Source organism: Bos javanicus, chromosome 27 (genome assembly GCF_032452875.1).
Source record: "Bos javanicus breed banteng chromosome 27, ARS-OSU_banteng_1.0, whole genome shotgun sequence".
Classification (NCBI taxonomy): domain Eukaryota; kingdom Metazoa; phylum Chordata; class Mammalia; order Artiodactyla; family Bovidae; genus Bos; species Bos javanicus.
This window is the reverse complement of record NC_083894.1, coordinates 29,182,304-29,204,569: the sequence shown is the minus strand read 5'-3', so window position 1 is coordinate 29,204,569 and position 22,266 is coordinate 29,182,304. Positions and strand designations below refer to the sequence as shown.

At 43.4% G+C, this 22,266-nt stretch overlaps 2 protein-coding genes and 1 non-coding gene across 6 annotated transcripts; 1 reads left to right on the top strand and 2 right to left on the bottom strand.

Moving 5' to 3' along the window:
* Positions 1–206: 206 nt before the first annotated feature.
* Positions 207–15,729, top strand: TTI2 (TELO2 interacting protein 2). 4 transcript variants are annotated; one of them, XR_009734060.1, is made up of 8 exons: positions 233–2,165; positions 3,274–3,460; positions 4,051–4,143; positions 8,693–8,880; positions 8,954–9,097; positions 11,180–11,342; positions 12,195–12,378; positions 14,285–15,729. XR_009734060.1 is itself a non-coding variant. In XM_061404443.1 (7 exons), exons 1-7 carry the CDS (start codon positions 1,519–1,521, stop codon positions 12,297–12,299), a joined length of 1,527 nt encoding a protein of 508 aa, XP_061260427.1. In that variant the 5' UTR covers positions 232–1,518; the 3' UTR covers positions 12,300–12,408. The 4 variants fall into 4 exon arrangements, 2 of the variants coding, with proteins under 2 accessions (XP_061260428.1, XP_061260427.1); XR_009734061.1 differs by having other exon boundaries at positions 207–2,165; positions 9,930–12,378; XM_061404443.1 differs by lacking the exon at positions 14,285–15,729 and having other exon boundaries at positions 232–2,165; positions 12,195–12,408.
* Positions 694–798, bottom strand: LOC133240183 (small nucleolar RNA U13). Its single transcript, XR_009734162.1, has one exon. It is a non-coding gene; the product is annotated as a small nucleolar RNA U13 (small nucleolar RNA).
* Positions 11,747–21,878, bottom strand: MAK16 (MAK16 homolog). The gene is made up of 10 exons (XM_061404445.1): positions 21,773–21,878; positions 19,448–19,497; positions 19,246–19,355; positions 19,076–19,140; positions 18,728–18,879; positions 17,950–18,004; positions 15,103–15,177; positions 14,253–14,366; positions 13,184–13,249; positions 11,747–13,014 (listed from the first exon to the last, which is right to left on the bottom strand). Exons 1-10 carry the CDS (start codon positions 21,785–21,787, stop codon positions 12,820–12,822), a joined length of 897 nt encoding a protein of 298 aa, XP_061260429.1. The 5' UTR covers positions 21,788–21,878; the 3' UTR covers positions 11,747–12,819.
* Positions 21,879–22,266: the final 388 nt, after the last annotated feature.

The following is a 22,266-nucleotide window of genomic DNA, read 5'->3' as shown; positions in this document are numbered from 1 at the left end:
CTAATCACGCTCTGGGGATCGAAACCTGCTCTTGACACCGTCCCACGCCCCGAGATCTGCCTCAGGACAGCCTAGGGGCTCAGAACCCTGAGGAATCCGAGAGACCGGAGACGACCTGATGGGCACACCGCGGAGACTAAGCCGGCCCTCGGGGCCGCGTGGGTTTGCGCAGCGACCCCAGACCTCCCTCTAGAGGCGGCAAAGGAGGCTCTCCGACGCCCCCCCGGGTGTCCGCCGCGCGTCTTTCCGCGCGCGCTCCCGCCCACGTCTGGGCATAAACGGAGTGTGCTTCCCCGGATTCCTACTGCACGATGGAAATTACAGGAAATCACCCGGCAAATTCCCAGACCTGCCCCTGAGAAACGCGGGAACTAACCTTCACGCCGGGAACCCACTGCGTCAGTGGCCGGCGCTTTTCCGGCAACTTCGGGTGGCGGCCCCGCCCCCACAGTAGCGGGGACACAGGCCGGCAAGCACGTCTTGACAATCTACCCTCGCGACCCTTCCACGTCCCCTGCGGGTGAGTTTCCCCACAGAACTGCGACTACACGCGCCAAACGGCTCTCAAAAGTTCACGTCAAACCAGAATAAAAACAATAGTGCGCGTACTAAGTATGTAAAAAAAACATCAACCACCAAGGTATAACTAGTTCATAAAGCTTCCTTGTAACTATAAAAGACCCTTTTAGTTCACGTCAGACGGGTAATGTGCCGGTGTCGTAACAAGGTTTGCAGGGAGGCACACGTCACGCAGCCGCATGAACACCCAATCATCATGCTCATGAACTACAAAAGGATCATCTTGACTAGCTGATTAAGGCGCTCCAGGGACGGGACCACTAACTTTTCACGAAGGACGACAGGTGTAGGGCTTATTTATTTATACTTGCCTATAAAATCCTGTATATTTTATCACCGTCACCGACATTCCGTGATATTTCTTTTGTTTCTACCTTAGTAGGCGGAAACAGAAAGAAAATATCTAGGTGGGGGTTATTCCACATGCAAAAATCCTTCTCACGGCTCCACCCTTTTTGACCCGGGGACGCCATTGCTTTACGATCATCCGTCGTGAAATGACGGAGCGTTGCCGCGGTAATGGCGGAAGCTAGGCTTCTGCTTTGCGGCAACGACGTTGGCTGAGTCGGATCCTGACACGCCCAGGCGCGTCGGAAGGGCTTCAGGTAACGGTGGCCGTGCGAATGTCGTGCATACAGGGTTTATTTCTTAAACTCTTTTTTTTTAAGTCTTCAGAAAGGCAAGAGTAACTTCCCCCCTCCATTTTGGGAATCAGACTCTGTTACTTCCAGAGAGACCTCTTCCCCGCATCTTTTCATTTGTATCTTTACTCTTCTGCCGGTTAGACCGTCTCTCCCCGCGGTCCTCCTAGACGTCTCACCGTTTTGATTTTTTTTTTTTTTTTCCTGTGCTTTTCGAGAATCCCAGGCCCCGCGGTGATCTTTCCTCCCGCTCTGAGCGGATCCCCGGCCGCCTCCGTCCGCGTTCTCGGTCTGAGGGATGGAGCCTCACGGCCCTTGGGAATCCCCACCTTGGGAGGGTTCTTCCTTGCCCGGAGCATGGTCTTCCTCCGCCCTCGGGCAGGCCTTCTCCCAAATCTTGCACCAGTTTGCCGGCCAGGAATCCCGACGGGGCAAGGCCAGAAGTGCAGCTCTTGAGGACCTCGCTGCTCTGCTCGAAGCTAAAGAATGTGATCGGTTATTTGAGGGGAGTGACGCCTCGCTCCGTGGAATGCCCGAGATGCTGGGGCAGGTGGCAAAAGCCCTAGGGAAGTATGCAGCCCCTGCCGAGGAGCCGGAAGGGAGAGGTGACCGCCACCCCGACGTGGCGGAGAAAGCGGCGGCAGTTGCGTTACTGTTTCTTAAGCTCTTGAGGAAGGTCGAGGCCGCCAAAAATTCCTTGGTTTGCCCTGCATGGAAGACAAGCCTCCGTCCCTTGGCAGGACCCATCTATGTTTTTGCAGTCACACACAGCTTGGAGCAACCGTGGACCAGCCCAAGATCTCAAGAGGTCGCTGGACAGGTGCTCGCCTTATTGCTTCAGGTCACTGAGTGTGGTTCTGTGGCTGGATTCCTCCACGGAGAAAATGAAGACGAGAAAGGGAGATTTACTGCGATCATGGGGCTTCTCAAACCCGATTTGAATAAGTGAGTACTCTTGCCAATAAAGGCCATCAACTTGAGCTTCAGCCTAATATTTTAGAAGGCTAGAGCTCAAAGGAGTCTTGTTTTTTCATCACTAAGATGAGGGCGTTTAATAGCAGGCCTCTTAAGGCCCAGAAAGATTGTGATTTGCTATAAATGACATTAAGTAGGTAGTGGCAAATTCGACATTAGAACCTAGGTCTTCGTACTCGATTTTCCAGTCCTCTTGACAACTGCCCTGCAATTGGAAGTTCTGTCCCATTTATTTAGACTTAACTTTCTTTAGTTAGGTGGGGTTAGGGAGTTGGAAATTTAAAGGTAAGGTTTAAATTTAAACTATTGAAACTCATCGCTGTTATTTAGATGTGGCAGTGATGTTTGCTGGCTCAGTGGTAAAGAATCCGCCTGCCAGTGCAGGAGACGCAGAAGACACAGGTTCGATCCCTGGGTGGGAAAGATCTGGAGAAGGAAATGTCAGCCAACTCCAGTATTCTTGCCTAGGAAGTCCCATGGACAGAGGAGCCTGGCGGGCTACAGTCCATGGGGTTGCAGAGTCGGACACAACAACTAAACAACAACAATGGAGTTAAAAGACAGTTTTGACGTAGTCTAGTGCTGGTTTTCATTGCTTTGGAATAGGACCAGTTTCGTTGTTTGTAATATAAAGATAACATTACCTGTTAGACTGTATTTGAAGATTGGTTGAGTAATTATATAAACTCACTTTATAAGTTATAAATTGCTGTTTGAATGTTGAATCATTTGCTCCCTTATAGTAATAATAATAATGTTACTGAAGGCATTTCCTTTCCACCTCTCTCCCTTCTCAAGACTTTCTCACTGTAACCACCACCACCATCACCACAGATTGTTTACATAGCTGTGGCTGTAACTGGCTACTTCTCCTTGGATATGCTTTAGGCCCAGAGCCCTGGGTAATAAATGTATTTAGTGTAAGTTCTGTAAGTTACTTTGATCTAAATCTTAAAAACGTATGTTATAACATCAAGAGTTATCTTATGTAGGACATTTTTTTTTCAAGTCCAAGAAAATACATTTGCGCTTCACCAGGACACCATGTCACTTAATGTGGTTTCACATTTCCATTTAGGGACTCCTGGAAGAATAACCCAGCCACCAAATATGTTTTCTCATGGACTCTGCAAAAGGTCACTCGACCCTGGCTGAGCCAACATCTGGAAAGAACACTTCCGCCGTCATTGCTCATCTCAGATGACTATCAGACTGAAAACAAAATCCTGGGTGTCCACTGCCTCCATCACATTGTGCTTAACGTGGTGAGTGACCTGTGCTCCCTGGCATGCGTATTGATGGCACACACTGAGTCTTGGCCATTCCTCATTCACGATATCACCAATTTATTGTTGCTTGTATTTATATCTTTTATTAACTATTAATGCTGTTATGTGACTCAATTCAATAATTTATATTTTTGCCTATATTTTCCTCTACCAACCTAGTAGCTTGTGAGGTGAAGTGAAAGTCTCTCAGTTGTGTCCAACTCTTTGTGATCCCATACACCATAGCCTGCCAGGCTCCTCTGTCCACAGGATCTCCCAGGCAAGAATACAAGTAGCTTGTATCTCAGAGGTGATATGTATAAGAAACACAGACCATTGTCAGACTGAAGAACCAGACTTAGACTAATTAACAACTGACTTTCAAGGAACAAAAAATTCAGAAGCTGAAAGGGATTATATCCAAATGTGTAAGCTATTACTCAAGGAAACTTTTTTGCTTCTGTGTATTATGGAGCTTTTGAAATATACACAGAGTAGTGTAACCCACATACCATGTTCAGTCTCAAAATTTATCAACATTGTGCCAACCTTGGGAAGCTTTAATTGGGTAATTTGTCTGATTGCAGCCAGCTGCTGATTTGCTGCAGTACAACAGGGCTCAGGTCCTCTACCACGCCCTTTTCAACCACCTGTACGCACGGGAACACCACCTCATTCAGGTAATTGTAAGATTTGCTCATAACGGTAAGTCTAAGCTTTCAAATTTGAGTAGAAGGTGGCATTATGTGAATAAGAATAGTTGGTGGCATTTTTCTCTTCTTGGAAGGTGGGGATGATAACTGAGAGCCACTAACAAGTTGAAAAGACAGGGATAGCTGGACTTCCCTGGTGGTACAGTGGTCAGGAGTCTGCCTGCCAATGCAGGGGACACAGGTTCGATCCCTGGCCCAGGAAGATCCCACATGCTGCAGAGCACCTAAGCCCCTGTGCCACAGTCCCTGAGCCTGCACTCTAGAGTGCTTGGGCTGGAGCTACTGAAGCCAATGCACCTAGAGCCCATGCTCTGCAACAAGAGAGCTCAGCCTCATTGAAAAGTGAGTTTACTGCAATGAAGAGCAGTCTTACAGTCTGCAACTAGAGAAAGCCCTTGAGCAGCAGCAAAGGTCCAGCACAGGCAAAAATAAATACATTTAAAAAAAGAAAATGGGGATAGCAAATGGCGAGTGAAAATGGCTTCATCTGGGTCAATTATATATCACTTGGGGGCAGTTTTATGTCTGAAAAAGTTCTAGTTTAAAAAAAATTTTTTTTGTAGTCTCTCACCTATTTATGAACAAGAGAGAAAGATGGGTTCTTTCTTCCCTGTGCCTCCATTTTTTTTCTTTTTAGCCACATGGTTTTTAGGATCTTAGTTCCCCCTACCAGGGCTTAAACCCTGGCCCCAGCAGTGGAAGTGCAGAATCCTAACCACTAGACCACCAAGGAACTCCTGAGTAAGTTCTGTTTTTATTAAGTGTCCTTCCTTCTGGGCTGCTTTTATATCAATACAGACACGGGGAACTCTTTGTATGTTGGGTGAGTGTCATTTGCTGTTTCATCCAGTACACTCTGAGTACCTATTGTGTGTAACCTATTATGTGTAACCACTGAGTAACCATTGTAGGTTCCAAGATTGAATGAGTCAGGCAAGGTTTCTGGCTATAAGAAATCCTTTGCAGACACATTTATGTAAATATATATACTGTAAATATAAATACAGTACAGAGTAATCTATTAAAAGAGGTTTGTATAAAACGCGGTAGGTGTTTAGCAATAAGCAGCTAACGAGGTTTGGTGGTATTGGGGTGTTTTTGAATGCAAAAGTAGGAAGTCAAGAAACACTTGGAGTAACAGGCAAATTTGGCCTTGGAATACGGAATGAAGCAGGGCAAAGACTAATAGAGTTTTGCCAAGAAAATGCACTGGTCATAACAAACACCCTCTTCCAACAACACAAGAGAAGACTCTATACATGGACATCACCAGATGGTCAACACTGACATCAGATTGATTATATTCTTTGCAGCCAAAGATGGAGAAGCTCTATACAGTCAGCAAAAACAAGACCAGGAGCTGACTGTGGCTCAGACCATGAACTCCTTATTGCCAAATTCAGACTTAAATTGAAGAAAGTAGGGAAAACCACTAGACCATTCAGGTATGACCTAAATCAAATCCCTTATGATTATACAGTGGAAGTAAGAAATAGATTTAAGGGACTAGATCTGATAGAGAGTGCCTGATGAACTATGGACGGAGGTTCATGACATTGTACAGGAGACAGGGATCAAGACCATCCCCGTGGAAAAGAAATGCAAAAAAGCAAAATGGCTGTCTGGGGAGGCCTTAGAAATAGCTGTGAAAAGAAGAGAAGCAAAAAGCAAAGGAGAAAAGGAAAGATATAAACATCTGAATGCAGAGTTCCAAAGAATAGCAAGAAGAGATAAGAAAGCCTTCTTCAGCGATCAATGCAAAGAAATAGAGGAAAACAACAGAATGGGAAAGACTAGGGATCTCTTCAAGAAAAGCAGAGGTATCAAAGGAACATTTCATGCAAAGATGAGCTTGATAAAGGACAGAAATGGTATGGACCTAACAGAAGCAGAAGATATTCACAACAGGTGGCAAGAATAAACAGAAGAACTGTACAAAAAAGATCTTCACGACCCAGATAATCATGATGGTGTGATCACTGACCTAGAGCCAGACATCCTGGAATGTGAAGTCAAGTGGGCCTTAGAAAGCATCACTACGAACAAAGCTAGTGGAGGTGATGGAATTCCCTTTGAGCTATTTCAAATCCTGAAAGATGATGCTGTGAAAGTGCTGCACTCAACATGCCAGCAAATTTGGAAAACTCAGCAGTGGCCACGGGACTGGAAAAGGTCAGTTTTCATTCCAATCCCAAAGAAAGGCAATGCCAAAGAATGCTCAAACTACCACACCGTTGCACTCATCTCACACGCTAGTAAAGTAATGCTCAAAATTTCTCCAAGCCAGGCTTCAGCAATATGTGAACCGTGAACTTTCTGATGTTCAAGCTGGTTTTAGACAAGGTAGAGGAACCAGAGATCAAATTGCCAACATCCACTGGATCATGGAAAAAGCAAGAGAGTTCCAGAAAAACATCTATTTCTGCTTTATTGACTATGCCAAAGCCTTTGACTGTGTGGATCACAATAAACTGTGGAAAATTCTGAAAGAGATGGGAATACCAGACCACCTGATCTGCCTCTTGAGAAATTTGTATGCAGGTCAGGAAGCAACAGTTAGAACTGGACATGGAACAACAGCCTGGTTCCAAATAGGAAAAGGAGTTCGTCAAGGCTGTATATTGTCACCCTGTTTATTTAACTTATATGCAGAGTACATCATGAGAAACGCTGGACTGGAAGAAAGACAAGCTGGAATCAAGATTGCTGGGAGAAATCTCAATAACCTCAGATATGCAGATGACACCACCCTTATGGCAGAAAGTGAAGAAGAACTAAAGACCCTTTTGATGAAAGTGAAAGTGGAGACTGAAAAAGTTGGCTTAAAGCTCAACATTCAGAAAACGAAGATCATGGCATCCAGTCCCATCACTTCATGGGAAATAGATGGGGAAACAGTGGAAACAGTGTCAGACTTTATTTTTCTGGGCTCCAAATTCACTGCAGATGGTGAGTACAGCCATGAAATTAAAAGACGCTTACTCCTTGGAAGGAAAGTTAGGACCAACCTAGATAGCATATTGAAAAGCAGAGACGTTACTTTGCCAACAAAGGTTCGTCTAGTCAAGGCTATGGTTTTTCTTATGGTCATGTATGGATGTGAGAGTTGGACTGTGAAGAAGGCTGAGCGCCCAGGAATTGATGCTTTTGAACTGTGGTGTTGGAGAAGACTCTTGAGAGTCCCTTGGACTGCAAGGAGATCCAACCAGTCCATTCTGAAGGAGATCAGCCCTGGGATTTCTTTGGAAGGAATGATGCTAAAGCTGAAACTCCAGTACTTTGGCCACTTCATGCGAAGAGTTCACTCATTGGAAAATACTGTGATGCTGGGAGGGATTGGGGGCAGGAGGAGAAGGGGACAACAGAGGATGAGGTGGCTGGATGGCATCACTGACTCAATGGACGTGAGTCTGGGTGAACTCCGGGAGTTGGTGATGGACAGGGAGGCCTGGCGTGCTGCAATTCATGGGGTCGCAAAGAGTTGGACATGACTGAGCGACTGATCTGATCTGAAGGGGATCTGGTAAGGTGATATTGGCTTATAAAGAATGAATTAGAATTTCTGGGGGATATTGTGTGGGGAAGGGTGCCAAGACCATTCTGAAGTCAAGAAGTTACATAAAATTAGAGTTAGAAATAACCTTGTTTCTTATTTTAGGCCAGATATTCTCCCTCCTCCTACCTCAGCCTGCCCCTTTCTTTTTAAAATATTATTTTAGATTTTGAGAATCTAGGCTATCCTAAAAGACAGGAAGGTTAGGGCTCTTGGAATGGTGGTTAAAAAGTAAGAGAAACAAAGATCACGGGAGAGCTAAAAGGGATTGCATGGACACTGAAACTTCAGAGAGGGAGGTCAAAAGTGGATACAAATAGAGCCATCTTAGATTCTGTTTGGGAGAGGTCTTATAGTAGATATTATACTTGTAACTATCAACTTATGTATTTAGTGACAACAGACTGAGACTCCTAAATTCTGGATTAAAGTCTTAGCCCTGCTCCATTCTATAGATTAGCAAAGAACAGTCCTGCTGCTGCTGCTGCTAAGTCGCTTCAGTTGTGTCCAACTCTGTGCGACCCCACAGACAGCAGCCCACCAGGCTCCCCCGTCCCCGGGATTCTCCAGGCAAGAACACTGGAGTGGGTTGCCATTTCCTTCTCCAACGCATGAAAGTGAAAAGTGAAAGTCAAGTCGCTCAGTTGTGTCAGACTCTTTGCAACCCCATGGACTGCAGCCCACCAGGCTCCTCCGCCCATGGGATTCTCCAGGCAAGAGTACTGGAGTGGGGTGCCATTGCCTTCTCCGAAGAACAGTCCTAGGAGATTTTAACTTGAGACTGTCTGATGGAAATAAAGAATGTTTAAAAAGTTTGAAAATATAAAGTAATACATTACACTTAATAGGATTCTATGACATGGACACTGAGGATGGTAGATGAGTGGAAGTTGCAAGAGAAATCATTGAGTGTTATGACTACCAGCTGGTGAACTACAGCTCCTTTCTCTTACTTCCTCTTAGGCTGTGCTCCTGTGTCTGCTGGATTTATTCCCCATCCTGGAGAAAGCCCAGCACTGGAAGGGAGATGGGGCCCGACCCACCACTCACTGTGATGAGGTCCTGCAGTTGATCCTGACGCACATGGAGCCCGAGCACCGCCTTCTCTTACGCAGGACTTACGCGAGAAACCTACCAGCTTTTGTGAAAAGGTGAGTCCGAGCAGCTGGGTCTGGCCATACTCCTCAACTTCACTCTTCATCGCATCTTCTCTGTTGTTGTCAGGTTGGGGATCTTAACTGTCCGGCACTTGAAAAGGCTGGAGCGAGTTATCATTGGTTACTTGGAGGTATATGATGGACCTGAGGAGGAGGCCAGATTGAAGATACTGGAAACCCTAAAACTTCTCCTGCAGTATACTTGGCCCAGGTATGACAGCCAGCAGTCAGGTGTGCTAAGGGGCAAAACTCCATCCATACTCCCTGCAGAACTTGGCCAGATGTATGTTCAGTACAAAGTATTAAGGACATGCTGTACAGATGGAATACCTTCCATTTCCCATACCAGTTGGACTTTAAACTGTGAAAGTGGCATTGACGATATACACTCAGGTCCCTTCAGGTGGACATGTCTACCTCTAAGGCCTGTTAGAATCTTAAGGCTGTTGAGCAGTGCTACAGTAGACATACTTGACTTGGTTCACCCTTAGGTTTCTTAGGTCTCATTGAGAACAGAGCCCTTCCAGCACATCATTGAACATGTGTGATCAGGAGAATGCTGATTTGCGATACCTTTGGTTAGCATTCCAGCTCTGGCTCAAGGGAGGTGTCTTCAACAGCAAGCTGGAACCCAAACACATTGAGTCTGCAAAAGGCTCTCTGGCAGGAAACGTTCAGTTCCTTAGTCATGTCCGACTCTTTACGACCCCATGGACTGAAGCATCCCAGGCTTCCCTGTCGTTTACTATCTCCCATAGTTTGCTCAAACTCTTGTCTGTTGAATCAGGGATGCTATCTAACCATCTCATTCTCTGCCACCCCATGCTCCTTTTGCCTTCAGTCTTTCCCAGTATCAGGGCTTTTTCTAGTGAGTCTGAATGAAATAACAAGACTTAATTGGGCACGAGTCCCAGTATCTTAGCAACACGTATGTGTCTGTTCTGAACTGTATTCTCTCATCTCCTTACAATGTACTCCAGAATCACATTTGTACCCAGTTTGCATTTATTTACTTACTGTCTCTCTCCTCTGCTGATTCTAAGCTCCAGGAAGATGGAAGATCACTTAAGGATACCAAGAACTCCAAAATTTACTCAGAACCTGTTTAGACACCAAGTCGTGTCTGACTCTTTTGCAACCCCATGGACTGTAGCCTGCCAGGCTCCTCTGTCCATGGGATTTTCCAGGCAGGAATACTGGAGTGGGTTGCCATTTCCTCCTCCAGAGGATCTTCCCAACCCAGGGAATCCTCCGAGCCAGGGATTGAACCCAAGGCTCCTGCATTGACAGGCGGATTCTTTACTACTGAGCCACCAGGGAAAGCCCAGTACCAAGTACATAGATATTTCCGAAGTGACTGGAATAGATGGATGAATGAAATTGAATCAATACCGATACTAAGTAGAAGTCAAGAAAACGTGGAGAGGTCAGAAAACAAATGTGAATGTGGGGGGGCGCGGTCTGGGGAGTGACTGTTGAAAGAAGACAGGTGAAGTGCTGAGCAGCACCCAGGTTGTTGGAAACCACTTAGTGGTTTTCAGATCACGACGAAAGATGTACACTTTTCTTCTCCCAGTCACATTTCTGCCCAGAAATGTGGTTGGTTTTTATTTTCACACTGCAAGTTAAAATTTTCAGCTTCCTTAGGGCTTTTTAGTTTTTTTTATTGTGGTTAAAAAATACATAAAATTTACCATTTTCAAGTGTATGATTCAGTGGCATTAAGCGCATTTACGATTTTATGTAATCCTCATCATAAAAATGTTTAGAAAGGCAAAGCAGAAGTAAATAGAGACACGGCCTAACTGGTGGTAATCTAGGATCTAGCATTAAAGTGACAGAAAAGTTAAATCAACACTGAATTCTCAGAAGCCAAGCTTATTTCCTTCACTGTATCTTTAACCTCCAGGCCTAAGACCACATCCAAGCTAAAGAACTGTGGGCCGTTTCCTGTTTTCTGGCCAAAAGTATAGGCCCCTGGTAGGAGGGCCCAGTTCTCCCTTTTCAGGAGGGCTGTTTCCTAACAGTAAAACCACCAACTTCTGGAGGGCAACCAGGTGTTCTTGGGTATGCCAGCGTGTCAGTGTGTGTGGGCAGTGTGCTGTAGAGAAAATCAACAGGCTTGGAGTTCAGAAATCTGGAGTCTGGTCTCATTCTGCTTCCAGCTCTATGGTCTTAAACTTGGACTTCAGTTCCTTCCTTTATGAAACGAGGGCTTTCATATCCCAGGTGCCTTTTTCGGTTTTAATCTCCTGATTCAGAGTATGAATACCATGTTTCTTCTTGATTCCAGAGTCTTCTGTAGACTTGTGGTCTTACTGAAGGCTCTCTTGAAACTGATATGTGATGTAGCAAGGGATTCAAGCCTCACACCCGAGTGTGTTAAGAGCGCCTTGTTAGAAGAGGCCACCGACTGCCTGATTCTGCTGGACCGCTGTGCTTCGGGACGGGTGAAGGTAAGGGACAGTCCACCACTCGGTTTCGGTTAGGCCTCGACATCCTCAGGCAATTTCTGTGATAGTTTTGTGCCTGACCAAGTCTGTAATTGGACGTGGAAGGTTCAAGTCTCTACCTCTGAGTCTTTTAGCCTTCAGCAGAGTTTGATCAATACCTTATTCTCCCTTTAAAGCTATTCAGAACTTTTTAGATGAAAAGGGAAGAGGATCAGTGGATGCTTCTGGAGCTAGGACAGAGAATGGGCAAAAAGATCATGATCAAGACTGCAAAATGGAAATTCTCTTCTAGTGGTCTGAATGAAGAGAGAAAGTTAAAATAATGGTCTGTCATCCACCAAGGAATAATTTAGGTAGAGTAAGTAACTCAGGTAACAGAGATGTTTCCAGTTTTTCAGAGGCAATGATGTTTTCCACATACTTTATTTATCCATTTGGGAATTCTTCCTTTGGTCTCATATTCCACAGAAGTTTACTTTTCCAAGCCATCTCATATAACAGCTGTGTGTCCATGTATACATAATTTATAAATCATTGTCTCAAAATCTTCAATTTACAGTTATAGGCAGCACGAAAAGAAATTAACATCCTAAAAATATTGAGGGATACTATATTCATCTTGGCTTTTTAACTTCAAGCAGTTTTCAAGCCCTAGATCTAATCTGCTTCATCCTGGCTGGTAGAAGGCTGCTGCTCCGTGAGCCAGGAGCACATTTCCAGTTCCCAGCATTACACCAGTTCGTGAACTGCCCTAGTGTCATCAGTCCTTTCCTTCTTTGAGTCTGATACCACGGAAGAACCACCAAGGTGAAGTAACAATCAAAAAAAACAAGCCTGTTTGGTTTCATGTTTCAGGGTCTCCTGGCTAAAATCCCCCGCAGCTGTGAAGACAGTCAGGTGGGGAACTGCATCCGAAGAGTGCAACAGCTTTCTGAAGGAGCTCCCTGCGACACAACTTAAGACTTGTATTACTTTCCTGAAGAGGAAAGGATTTTCTTTCTCTTCCAGTTGTTTTAAATGGAATTATTTCAGGCAAAAGGTATATTTATACTAAACATTATAACTTAGACCTTCTCTTGTCTTCTTTTTAACTCCCACAGAAGTAGGGAAAGGAGAATATGAACAAATGGAATCTGGACATTTCTAAATAAAGGGGTGGGGGAGGCCTGCAAGGCGAAAGATGCCAAGGAAACAGGGGTGAGTGGATAACATTTAAATTTAGAACTATTTATACCCACAGACTCATCCCTTATGCTTCTCGGGCTCATGCTGTTACTTCAGCACATGTCATGTAACAATGCTATAAAAATATTCACTATTTAGGCCTTTCTCCACTCCCTCCCAGATTTTTTGCCCCACAAAACTAGCATAAATATTAAAAACACAAATATTGTGAAAGAGCAAAACCCAGAAGTGTTATGTGTTTAAGATGTAAAAAAAGGAAGGCGTTCAGTCCTCTTTACAAATGTCTGAAGGGAAATCACGTGGTTTTGGCCTTGGCTATGGGCTCTGTCTCTTGCTCATACTCTATCTCTACGTAGGCTCTTTTCCTCCTCAAAGGCCCTTTCAGAGGTGTTTTGCCTTTGTGTTTGGCATCAAGGGTTTTTTCTTCTTCTTCACTGGAGGATTTATCATCCTGATCTTCATCACTGCTGGCGTCCAGTTTATCCATATCCTAACACGTGAAGGGGGAAAAAAAAGAAGACGCTAGATTCATTCCCCAAACTCCTGTCTCTGTTCTATTTAGAACTCAAATTAGATAAGTGACCTGTTCTGTGTGATCTGAACCTCCACCCCCCATTTTTGGTTGAAGCCAAAGGACAGTTTTTACCCATGAGCCTCACCTCAAAATCACTTATGTCACTCTCGTCCACTTCATCGTCTTCCACAAACTCTCTTTTTCCCACATCCTAAAATAAAACTCACCATTAGGTTCAAGATACATAATGAGAATGCAGCTTAGACATCTAGTTTTATTCTCTGATAAGTACATCAGTAACAAAAACACAATGAGAGAATGGTTACTAGGCAACCAAATCAACTTATTTCTTTAGGGATATCAATTCTCATGCCTGATTTAAATCATCAGAGATAAAACAGCCTCATTTTAACCAGTTAAAATCAGTATATAGGAACAAACAATTCTTTATACATTCAACTAAAACTATTCATTTCAAATATTAAAAACTAGATTACTAATAGGAAAAGTATACCTGTGTCCCTATGTGAGTCTCCTGCAAATCAATTTGTTAAATCTGCCCTTTCCCAAAAATACTATCACTTAAGTACTTCCTGTATAGTAACAGTAAGATTAAACCCTTGGTAAATTTCAGTAGGTTCCTTAATGTTATGTTCCCTTAGGCAATAAGGACTCTTTGTCACCTTGCAGGAAAAATTTTAGAAGGCTACTAAGTAAGATTACGGAGAAGGCAATGGTACCCCCACTCCAGTACTCCTGCCTGGAAAATCCCATGGACGGAGGAGCCTGTTAGGCTGCAGTCCATGGGGTCGCTAAGAGTCGGACATGACTGAGCGACTTCCTTTCACTTTTCACTTTCATGCATTGGAGAAGGAAATGGCAACCCACTCCAGTGTCCTTGCCTGGAGAATCCCAGGGACAGGGGAGCCTGGTGGGCTTCCGTCTATGGGGTCGCACAGAGTCGGACACGACTGAAGCGACTTAGCAGCAGCAGCAGCAGCAGCAAGTAAGATTAAATTGTCAACATGTGGTTTATTGGCTGAACCTGGAGAATAAAGAAGCCACTACTGAACCAAATTAATAAAAAATGATAGGAAATGAGTGACCAGCTAACTATTTTTTGGTTAGGGAACTGAAAATGATATTCTCTATTACATAAAAATAGATCTAATCCTACAGATTACTGCTTGACAGAGCAAAAACACAAAGCTTACTTCTTCATCTTCTTCATCATCTTTTTCCTCAGCATCCGAAGAGTCACTCTCTGCCTCCTGCTGTTCCAGGGCCTTGTCGAAGGCGTGGATGGGGAAGTTGTAGATGTCACCATACTGAAGAAAAGAAACACGGGTCAGTTTTCGTCACGTTTGACCGTGTGCTTCAAGACCACTGTCCAACCAGCATATTATTTTTCTCAGTGATTAAGAACATTTAGTTTGATAAGTAATAGTACTATATTATGTTCAAGCCTAGAGCCAGTGGTGTCTTTAAAAAACCCATATTTGACATTTACATAATCAGCAGTTAACACCAAACTGGTAACTTCTATCAAGGACGGACGCCAGATCAGTTAAAATTTAGTAGTATATAAAACCCATGGATTGAAACAAATGTAGTTTTACCAACAAAGGGCAAATAAGGGTTAAAAAGCATATTTTATTCATGTTGTATCTTTAAGTGACATTCATTTTTCAAAAGAGAATAAAAATTCATTTTAAAGAACCTTAAAAGACTAGGATGAATAAGCAGGAGGATCAAAGCTGTGTGGCTTTTTAGAGACCTGGAATTGCTGTGTTTGGAGGAGGAGTTGGGAATAATGGCAAAAAAGGAAAGGCCTCCAAACTCGAGTGTCAAGGGTTAACTGCAGTGGTTTACATGCTTGCATTACAAGCCAGAGCTTGTACTTATTTTATAAAATGATACTTATTTTATTCCAGGAATAAAATCGAGGTAAGGCTCTTTCTAACATCTTTAAAAATAAATCCCATTTCCAACTAGTCCCATATCTCCTAGCATATTACCACCTAAAAAATAAAATCGGTACCCCAAAGTTTCTAGCTTTCTCACCGTATCCTGTTTCAGTCTCTCCAGCAACTCTTTTTCAATGGCATTGTCCAGCTGAGCAGCTATTAATGCCTTTTCCTATAAGAAAAAGAACAAACCCATTTACTTCATTAGTACTCATTGTTCAGCCTGTAGAAGGGAAGAAACCAAGTTTTTATGTGAAAGATGTAATCGCCTTTTCCCTCTTGCTGTAACAGGAACTTCTGCCTGTCTAACCAGATAGATATTTTTTTTCCTTGTCAAACCTTGGAAATCTTTCAACTTAAAAAATTCCTACGGTTTTATGAATAGATTTCTAAATTAAATTCTAAGAGTCTTTGATAAAGCAAACTGGTATACGAACACTTAAATATTTCAGAAAATTAGCAATCCTGAAGCAAGACTATAAAAGCTGCAAAAAAGGAACAGCGACCGTCACTCATTTACATTTTCTAAAGCCATAGACACAACATGTTAGAAAAGATAAAAAAAATCTCTTCCTTCTCCTACTGTATAAATCAGGGAACTATATTAAACATCCTGTGATAAACCATAAAGAAAAAGAATATATGTGTAACTGAAGCACTGCTGTACAGCAGAAATTAATACTGTAAATCATACTTGAACAAAATAAATCTCTTCCTTTAGTGACTTCTTACAGGTGATGATACATGGTATCTCTACCTTTACAAAACTGAAACATAAAAACCAAAATATAGCCTCAATCTACCTTTTTCCCCAAAGACTGCATTAAGATGATAGTGGAAATCTCAGAGGATGTTAGCCTTACACTCTGAAGCTGTGTTAGAATGAATAGTGCACAGGATCAGTTACAAAGGAGATGGGGGCTCACAAAGCAGTGAAGAGATTATTGTGATGTTCTACATTTTTCTCTAAAGTGGGTGCTTACACCTCAGGGGTGATCTACTGAGATGTAGGAACCAAATGCTCAAAACTTCTGTAAATATTTTTTCTTTAAAATACTACACAAAGAGTATGAAAGTGGTGACCTCATTCAGATTCTTGCAGCATACAGCTATTTGGTTAAGTTTGCTTGGTTACGTGGCTCTATAGATGATAGTGAATAGTTTGCAATAAGATAGGCAGTAGTTATATATGCTGGTTATTTAATGGTTTAGCACTTGAGTCTCAAAACTTAAAGAACCATGCATTTTTCACACACACACACACACACACACACACACACACCCCCCCCCCCCCCCCGCACCGTTCAGATTTGTCAACATTTTCTAAGATAACAAATAGCTGTCAGTGGTATGTAACATAAAGAAGTTTTTAAAGTTTTGACAAGGAAGATGAAAACTCGCTAGCCACATTTAAACAAAGGTGTCTGCATAATTGGTGGTGGAGAATGAAAAGTGAACAGCAAGTACGAAATGCAGGCACTCAACAATACCCTCCTTTCTCTGTCTTTGAGCTCTATCACCTATGACAGCCCTTAGAGGCAAATTTTACTTTGCTGAGAACCAGGCCTTCACTACATCACAGACTATTATTTAAATATATCTACAGCACAAGTGTACATGTATAACATTTGCAAATAATATACTGGGGAGCAAATGTTCAAAAATTTTATTGATGGAGTGATCAAAAAAGTTTGGAGACCAATGACTGAGGCTTGAAACGCAGAACTCTATGTGATTAATGGAAACAAAGCATCAGGATTATTAAAGCTGTTTCTTGATAGGATATGACAAATGATGAGGTACACGTTTGTGGATGTAGGGTAAGCAAAGCAAATACTTAAACTGACTGAAAATGTGAACTTGTCAGGAAGACCTAATTCCGGGTCTTAAAAGCATAAGAATGTTCAGCCTGAGTGAGGTCCCATGAGGTTGACAGGGAGACTGCTCTTTTCCACAAAGGCTGGAATTTCCTGACTAGATTTTCCACGGTTGGCACAATATTACCATCACTGTTGACTACTTCAGGAACAAAGCTGACTAGTTCAGAGAAACAAATAATCTCAATCCCTTACCAGCAATTTCAGAACCCCCAAAGCTCAATTTGGGCTTCTCTGGTAGCTCAGGTGGTAAAGAATCCGCCAACGACCAGGTCTCCACGGGAGACCCTGGTTCAATTCCTGGATTGGGAAGTCCTCCTGGAGAAGGGATAGGCTACCCACTCCAATATTCTTGGGCTTCCCCAGTGGCTCAGACGGTAAAGAATCTGCCTGCAATGCAGGTAGACCTAGGTTCGATCCCTGGGTTGGGAAGATCCCCTGGAGGAGGAGACAGCAACCCACTCTAGTATTCTTGCCTAGAGAATCCCTATGGACAGAGGAGCCTGGTGGGCTACAGTACACGGGGCCACAAAGAGTCGGACACGACTGAGTGACTAAGCACAGCACAGTGCTCAATTTAGAGGCCTAATATTACCTGGACTGGCATGAGGCTACTTAAAAAGTTTTTTTCAAAAAATTCCACCTACTGTAAATTCATCTAGTAAAACACTGTTATATATCACTGTACAACTGCTAATGTGTGTGACCAGAATACTCAAAATTAGCTGAGAGTAAAATGTAAAATATAAGATGGGCAAAACAGGATTCTAAATCTGAAATCCCTGACTCAAAAATTTCAGACAAGGAGCTATGGATCTCTGTTGAAGGTATTCCTCCTGTTTTGTATTACAAATGTCCCTGAAGCACCCACATTTTATGCGGCCCTGAGAGTCATAATCTTCAGATACAGAATACCAGATACCGTATGCAGCTAACACTGTTGTCTGTTACCAGGGTATGAACAGTTCACAGACAGTGGTGACTGAATGGTTCTCATGAGCCCTGCTTACACATCCCTACTCTTCAGTGAACGTGTAGACGTTGTGACTATCAGAACAATAAGTTACCTCTCTTCGTTTTTCCCTCCGCTCCACCTTCTTACTCAAAGGAACAAGTTTCCTCCTATGGGAAATAAAACACATGATCAGAAAACATGTTCCTTTATTTAAAAAATGAGAAGAAAAAAGGACTGGAATTGATTTTGTAGAGCTCACCTCAATATAGCAAGATTATATACTAAAATATCCTCGATAATGCTATAAAGTCAAGCAATTTTACATATATTTGACAGACATGTTTCACATACATGGCTGTTTTTGTTTCTTGAGGCATTCTGAGATCTCTGAGGGCATTCACAATGCTGAAGATTAATGCTTCTGTGAACTGCAAGAAAAGAACTTTCTAGGAAGTGACATCTCTAGCTTTCTCTGCAGGTCACAATGCAGAGAAGTGAAGCTTCTTTAAGCTGCCACTCCTTAAAGAAGGCACAGTTAACTGTGTGGACTTCACACCACTGTTAAAAATCAGTTCTCAGTGGACCCAGAGTGAGGTTCTTAACATTCACTTTAGATTCTCTAATTTTAGGATTCCCTCAGGGTTATAAAGACAATTTGCTGAAGCTGATTTTCAGACAGGAAGGGGATAATCAAGTTGTACTATACACTTTTAAAATCCTGCAAAAATCAAAGGGCACAATATTAATTTGTGGTAAAACTGCTGCTGCTTAGCATGTTATTAAAAATTACCCAAAGCTGAACTTAAAGCATTTCTAGAGGTTTCACCATCTCTCAGCTTTCATAATATGATGCATGCAAAGACACTTAAAAATGAATGATCAGTACTTACTGTCGCTTAAGTGTAAGTTTTCGAATTCGAATTAGGTACTGGGTGATCTTGGTGAATCTCTGCTTACATTTGTGTCGAATGAAACGGGGCCAGTAAATTAGGTTTTCATCTATTTGCTCCAGTGCTTTCTCATAGTTTTTATGAAGCCGGACCTGTCGAACAGATTAATGGAAGCATGATGAACAAGGATAAATGATCAGGTCTTCACTGTTTATGACACCCATGTGGCCTCTTAGAGGCCTTAAACTCCAGGAGTTTAAGATAGATGTGGTCAAGGAAGGGAGAAAAAGCATGTGGCCTTTTTGCTGTTGATCAATGGTCATGGTAATTTAATACCCCAAGTCTTACCCGTTCCCAGAGACGCCTGGGGAAAGCTGCTCGTTCTATAACCTTCATATACAAGTAGCACTGTCCTGCAGGATACAGTAAATACTTCTATTATTATTTGCAGAGACACTAAAGAACATCCTTTTAAAAGCTGCTGAGTACTTCCCATGAAGTTAAACCTGAGGAGTTACCTTTCTCTTCTTTGATAGTGGCATACTGACTGTTTGCCAGGGGACAGGATGACCTGTTACACAGTCCAGTCAGGCTATATTCATTTCTGCAGAAACTCTGAGTCTTGGTTCTAGAATAAGAGGGAAAGAACCAAAATTATAAGATGGGTTACCAAGAGGGCAACCGAAAGAATCTCTGTTCAAGCTGAAAATCTAGACTCACCTTATTTTGAAGGAACAAAATTGCTTGTTTCCTAGTGTATCCCAGATAACCTGTAAGACAAAAGTAAAATCCATTTCAATTGCTCTCACCTAACAGACACCACATTAATCCAAGAAAACAATGCCCTAGGGCAGCGCCCTGCTTTACTGAGAAAGTCTCTGAGGAATGAGGACAAAGTGCTTTGTAAAATAGTCTGATTTATTTGTTATTTTACACAAATAACAGATTCTTACAGGAAAAGTAAATACAAATTAACAATAACCATAACCGTACTGCCCAGAGATATAATTTCATTAGTGTTTTATAAATAGTTGTATGTTATACCAACTAATATGCCTACATGGATATTTTGAACAATATGAGTTTGTAGTATGTATATATAAACTATATTTTATATATATATAATAGTAACTTTCCTTTTTTACTTAATATGTTCATTATCCATTGTGAAAGGCTGCACAGTACTAGGTTTTTAGATATACATTCCATGATTTTATCTCATTGAGGACAAGGAAAATCATCTACTATCTTCTGCTAACTCTTGTGCTCTATATTCATTCGGCATTTAATGTCCACTTAGTAGTTACGTAAGACACTAACATTTCAAAGTCCTGACACACAGGAGGTACTCAAGCACATGCTGAATGAAGGAAGGTACAGTCCTTAAAGAGCGTTCTCTATCTAGTCAGAAAGATACAAAACATCACGAAGCAGTAGTTGCTAAATACCACAACAGGGGTGTATAAGCGCCTGAGAACCTTTGAGTGAGCCACCTTCAGGAGCTGGGAAAGGGCTTTAGAGAAGTTAAAGGGAAAAACACAAAGAAGAGTTAAAGACCGAAACATTTTTGGAACCTTATGGGACCTGTTTGGTGAGGGGCGGTAGGAAACGGGTACGAGGAAATGAAACTGGAAAAGCAGGAGCTAACTCTGGCTTGTGGCTTTAAATATCATCTCAAAGTTGATGACTCCCAAACTGTCATCTCCTAGTCAGACTTCTAAGCACCAGATTCATATATACATCCAGCTGCTTACTTGACATTTCTGCCTGAAAGGCCTCAAACACATTAGCAGGTCCAAATGGAGGTTCCAATTCCACACCTCTCAAAAGAATACCTTCTCTAGTTTTCCCCACATCCATAAACAGAATCACCACTGAACAGCCTGTTCAAATCCAAAAGCCCCTTGATTTCTTCCCTCTGCTCATCACACCATAACCAAGTCTTGCCAGTTACACTGATAAAACAGATCTCAAATCCATCCACTTCTTTTCATGACCAGTACTACCTTAGTGGAACCTACTTTCATCACGCTGTAGTCTCCTTGCTTTCATTCTCTCTCCTTTCATAGGACAGAAATGTTCACAAACACAAGTCAGATGTCATGTCACTTTAAAACCTTTAAAACACCTCCTTCAAGACTCTACATGATCTTGTCCCGCAAAGACATCCAGCTTCACTACCTTTCTTCCCTTGACTCCTGTAACACAGTCACACGAATGTCCCTTACCACATTCCTTTCTTACCTCCAGATCTTTGTACTATATTGTTCTATGGCCTGGATTGATTACTATTCCCTCAGCCCCTAGTGGCGGTTCCTTCTCATCTTTCAGATCTCGGCTTAGATATCTTCTATTCAGAGAAATCTCTGATCGGAAGTGGTCTCTCATCACTCTCTATCACCCCGGTGTTTCTTTTACAGCAGTACTACACATTTCAGTTGTATTTAATTCGTTCACGTGTTTACTGTCTCCCCTGCCAGAGCTCCAGGAAAGCAGAGGTCTTTTGCCTGGCTTAATAACAACCAAATTGCCAGTAATTACTACAATGCCTGGCACACTGTAGGCGCTTGAGTGTATTTCATACAAATAATGAATGAACCTAGGATGCTTCCAAAATTATGACGCGGGCACAGAGTGGAGCAAAGGTAAAAGAAAAACCTAACACAGGTAAAGCAGGCTGAAGAGCAACGCGCACGTGGATGAAAAGCACGCTTAACTTTGGTGTCTAAGGCTCACCATACCGTCCCCCACGCCGGCACCCACCCCTCGCCCCGCCGCCTCCCAAATTCCGAGGGACCACATGCGAAAGCCTCCCTTGCGAGGCATCAAGGGCCGTTTACACCGAACCCGGGGACTGAGGTGGCGGTGAGCGGTCCCCTTAACCCCGAAGGACCCGGGTAGACACGTGAGAGCCCCACGCTCCGAAATCAGGGCTCTGGAGGCCTCGCTTCCGGAGCCCCACGAGGCTAACGGGCGGCTCTTGAGTCTCCTAAAGCAGGCGAGACACCCTGTGCAAAACCTGGGTGGCAGAGCATCAGGACTCACATCGTCCGACTGCATCTCGTCAGCAGTTCACCAGGTAGTGCCGGATCAATTGAGGGGAGCCGCCATGCTGCTTCCGGAGAATCACTTCCGCGAAGCCCAGTCTCGCCTATCGCGAGAGTTCTGATTTCACAGCCTTGCAACAGCGGCTCCTGGCGGTCTGACGTTCACGCTCGCCGCCAGTCCCCGGACTGTCCCCACAGGCTCGTTCCGCCGGGTTCTCGTCCCCGGCTGGCCTTGGGACTGTCAGCCCCGCTGAGGGTCCGTGCGAGGCCGCTCCTGAGCCGGCCGATTCCGATGCGAGAAGACCGGGGACGCCAGGAGAGCCCCCTGTCGAGCCCGCGGTTTGTCGGTTCTCTGGAGAGTCGGCCGCCGGGAATTGGACGCGGGCACGGGCTACGTGCGGGGCGGTAAGCTAGGCTGTCGCTTCCTCGCCCCGTCTGTGGACCTCAGATGCGTTCTTTTAGGACGTAAGACCCTCTCTTCCGCACTTAACA